General features: G+C 35.0%; 1 protein-coding gene across 1 annotated transcript; it reads right to left on the bottom strand.

Moving 5' to 3' along the window:
• Positions 1-231: 231 nt before the first annotated feature.
• LOC106375018 (protein BIG GRAIN 1-like B) lies at positions 232-2128 on the bottom strand. Its single transcript, XM_013814918.3, has one exon. It carries the CDS (start codon positions 1360-1362, stop codon positions 352-354), a length of 1011 nt encoding a protein of 336 aa, XP_013670372.2. The 5' UTR covers positions 1363-2128; the 3' UTR covers positions 232-351.
• Between the last annotated feature and the right edge of the window lie 671 nt (positions 2129-2799).

Below are 2799 nucleotides of genomic sequence, written 5' to 3'. Positions count from 1 at the left end.
CCATTTTCGTATATTTTAAGTCTGACCCAGATATATAGTTTATATAATGGATTTCTATTTTTCTTAATAACTTAAGTCCATTACTTTTATTAATATACTGCTATCTATGTTTTGAAACAATTTTTTTAACTGTTATCTATGTTTCCAAACATTTTTTAAAGGTACTTCTACTTTAATAAGATAGATGTTGGGGGTGGCAATTTAACGCGATCAAACAACACGGCATGCAAATACCATCACTCAGACAACTGTATAATCCAAAACCAATTAATCCACCCTTAAACCAGTAAGTAGTTACTACATTAGGAAACTAAGCAATTAGTTATACATAATTCGAGAATAATTAATTATTCATCTGGAGATTATACGGTTCGTGTTAAAACGAGTCGTCTCGTAGACGGGAAGCTCTTCTCGATAACTACCGATTCCAATCACCGATAGATGATCCAATTCGAACAGATCGGAGCTCGCGCAGCTCGCACCATCGTCATCGTCGTCTTCATCATCATCTTCTTCTTCTTTGCCGATGATGTTAACGACGTCTTTATTCTTCTGGTAAGTTCTGATAAGTTCCTTGGCTGCTTCAATCACGCGACGATTCTCCTCCATCACTCGGCTCTCACGCTCGTTGTTTCCGTACAATTTGTTGTTGTTAATGTGGCCACTACGCTTCTTGGAGTCGTCTTCGTCGAGGACGACGTTAACGGGACAGAAACGCACAGACCGTTTCAGTTTTTCACTAGACGACGGCGTTTTACTCAAGCAAGATTTGGAGAAGGAAGAAGCTGAGGAGCAAGTGGTGGATGATGACGTGGCGGTTTTATTCGGTTTCTTCGTGTTTCCGGTGAAGATAGAGTTAAGGAAAGTGGCGAGACGTCCGCCTGGAGAATTCGGCTGTTTCACTCTCTTCAAATCGCTATACATCTCCAACGCCTTCGATTTCACTTTATTATTATTATCGTTAGGTCGTTCGCGTCTCTCGACGGTGGTTCGAATCGGCTTCGGATGGGGAATCTCCGGCGGAGAACGAGATCGCCTGTAGAAGGAATCGGAAGAGGAAGAGGAGAGTCCGCTTGAGTCTGAGGAGCTGGAGGAGCTCGAATGCTTGGAGAAAACTGGCTCAGCGGTCTTGAGATTCCTTGATCTAACTGAATCTCCGGGGACTGCGCGGCGGTTAACGAGGATTTTCTCGATTTCTTCCACTGCACGGTTTTGCTTCTTCCTCATGGAGACGTCGGAGAGAGAGGAGGAGTCGATGGAGTTGTAGATTTGGTCGAGGAGAGTGGAGGAGAACGAAGGATGGCGATGATCTTGGCGACGGTGGTGGTGGTCTAATGAGTTAGTTTTATCCCAAGGATCCATGAGTATTGATTTTTTTTTATAGAGAGAGTTAAAGGAGGAGGAGAATGATTAAGAGAGAGAGAGGCACGCTTTGTTTCTTCTTCAGTTTGCTTGGGAGTTGAGAGTAGTGTGAGTGTGTTATGTAATATGAGGAAGAAAGAAGTGGACTTTATCAGCCAAATGGTATTAATGCCACGTGTCTTATTTATTTTTCTTATAAAAATATTATGTATTTACTTAGGTGGAAATGGGTGCCAGACTGGAAAATAGTTGTTGGCAGCAATTTATATTTAAGTATTTGAACTCTTTTATTTTTGGTAACACATATATTTAACTCTTTGGTAAATGAGTAGTTTAATTAATTTTACTTTACCATTTTTTACTGCAGATTTTTTTCAATATAGTTTTGTGGGAAATTAGTTTCCACACATCGAAAAGAAAAGAAAAGAAAAGTGGAAGTATCAAAGCACCGAGAATATGATAATTGGGGATTCTTAAAATGAATTTTTTAGCGGAATATAAGAACATAACTCTTAATTTTTAATAAAAAAATTAAGAACCGGTTCTTAAATAAGAGTTCTAAGAGACGGTTCTTAGTTTTTTTAGTTAAAAATTAAGAAACGAGTTCTTATATTCCGGTAAGAATCTCACTCTAAAAACTTTCCAATAATCAATAATCATGCTATAAAACAAAGGTATAATTTGTAGCTAGTTTTTAGATGTGGACTTAAGTGGAAAGCAACCTTTTAACTATCATTTCGTATATCAATTTATTTTATTTTTCCTAATTCCTAGTTACTAATTAATTATACATCAGTCAGATCCCTCATTACTTATTTTTGTTTAAATAATTTACAATTCACACACACTTGTCCTTATGTTTTATGAATTGGAAAAAAAAATTTCGAATTGTTACATAACTTAGCCGTAGTTGAAGTTTGGTTGCTCACTGCTGGATTGAATAAATTAATCACATACTTGCTTCTTTATTTATATATTTATTTATTTAATTGTGTTTATAAACCAATGACAAGTTTTTCTTAATTTTCTTTGCAAATCAAAGTCGTACTCATAATTTCATTACATATAAAAAACTCCTTGAATTATTACAAAAAAAATCCAGTATTGATCCTTGGGTCCATTACATCTTTTCCTTTTCTTACTTTTATATATTCGTGAGTACTATTAAATATTACACACTAAACTATTCTAACTGAAATTGGCAATTACAGATCATTTTAGTAATCTCAAAAGACTTTTTCTTGGGTTCACCCCCTAGGGTGAACTTTTAGGTTCACCAACTAATAAAAAGTTGTCATTTTAGATCTAGTATCTTTTAATTAAGGAAACAAAATAACTTGCCAAATTATATTATGCTTTTAAAATAAAAAATTAAAAATTAAATAAATAAAAATAACAATAGTTCTAAAAAAATATTTATTTTTAAGATTTAGAGTT

The sequence above is a fragment of the Brassica napus genome, chromosome C3, assembly GCF_020379485.1.
Source record: "Brassica napus cultivar Da-Ae chromosome C3, Da-Ae, whole genome shotgun sequence".
Classification (NCBI taxonomy): Eukaryota; Viridiplantae; Streptophyta; class Magnoliopsida; order Brassicales; family Brassicaceae; genus Brassica; species Brassica napus.
Note: the sequence above shows the minus strand (reverse complement) of the source record. Positions and strands in the feature narration are given on the sequence as shown.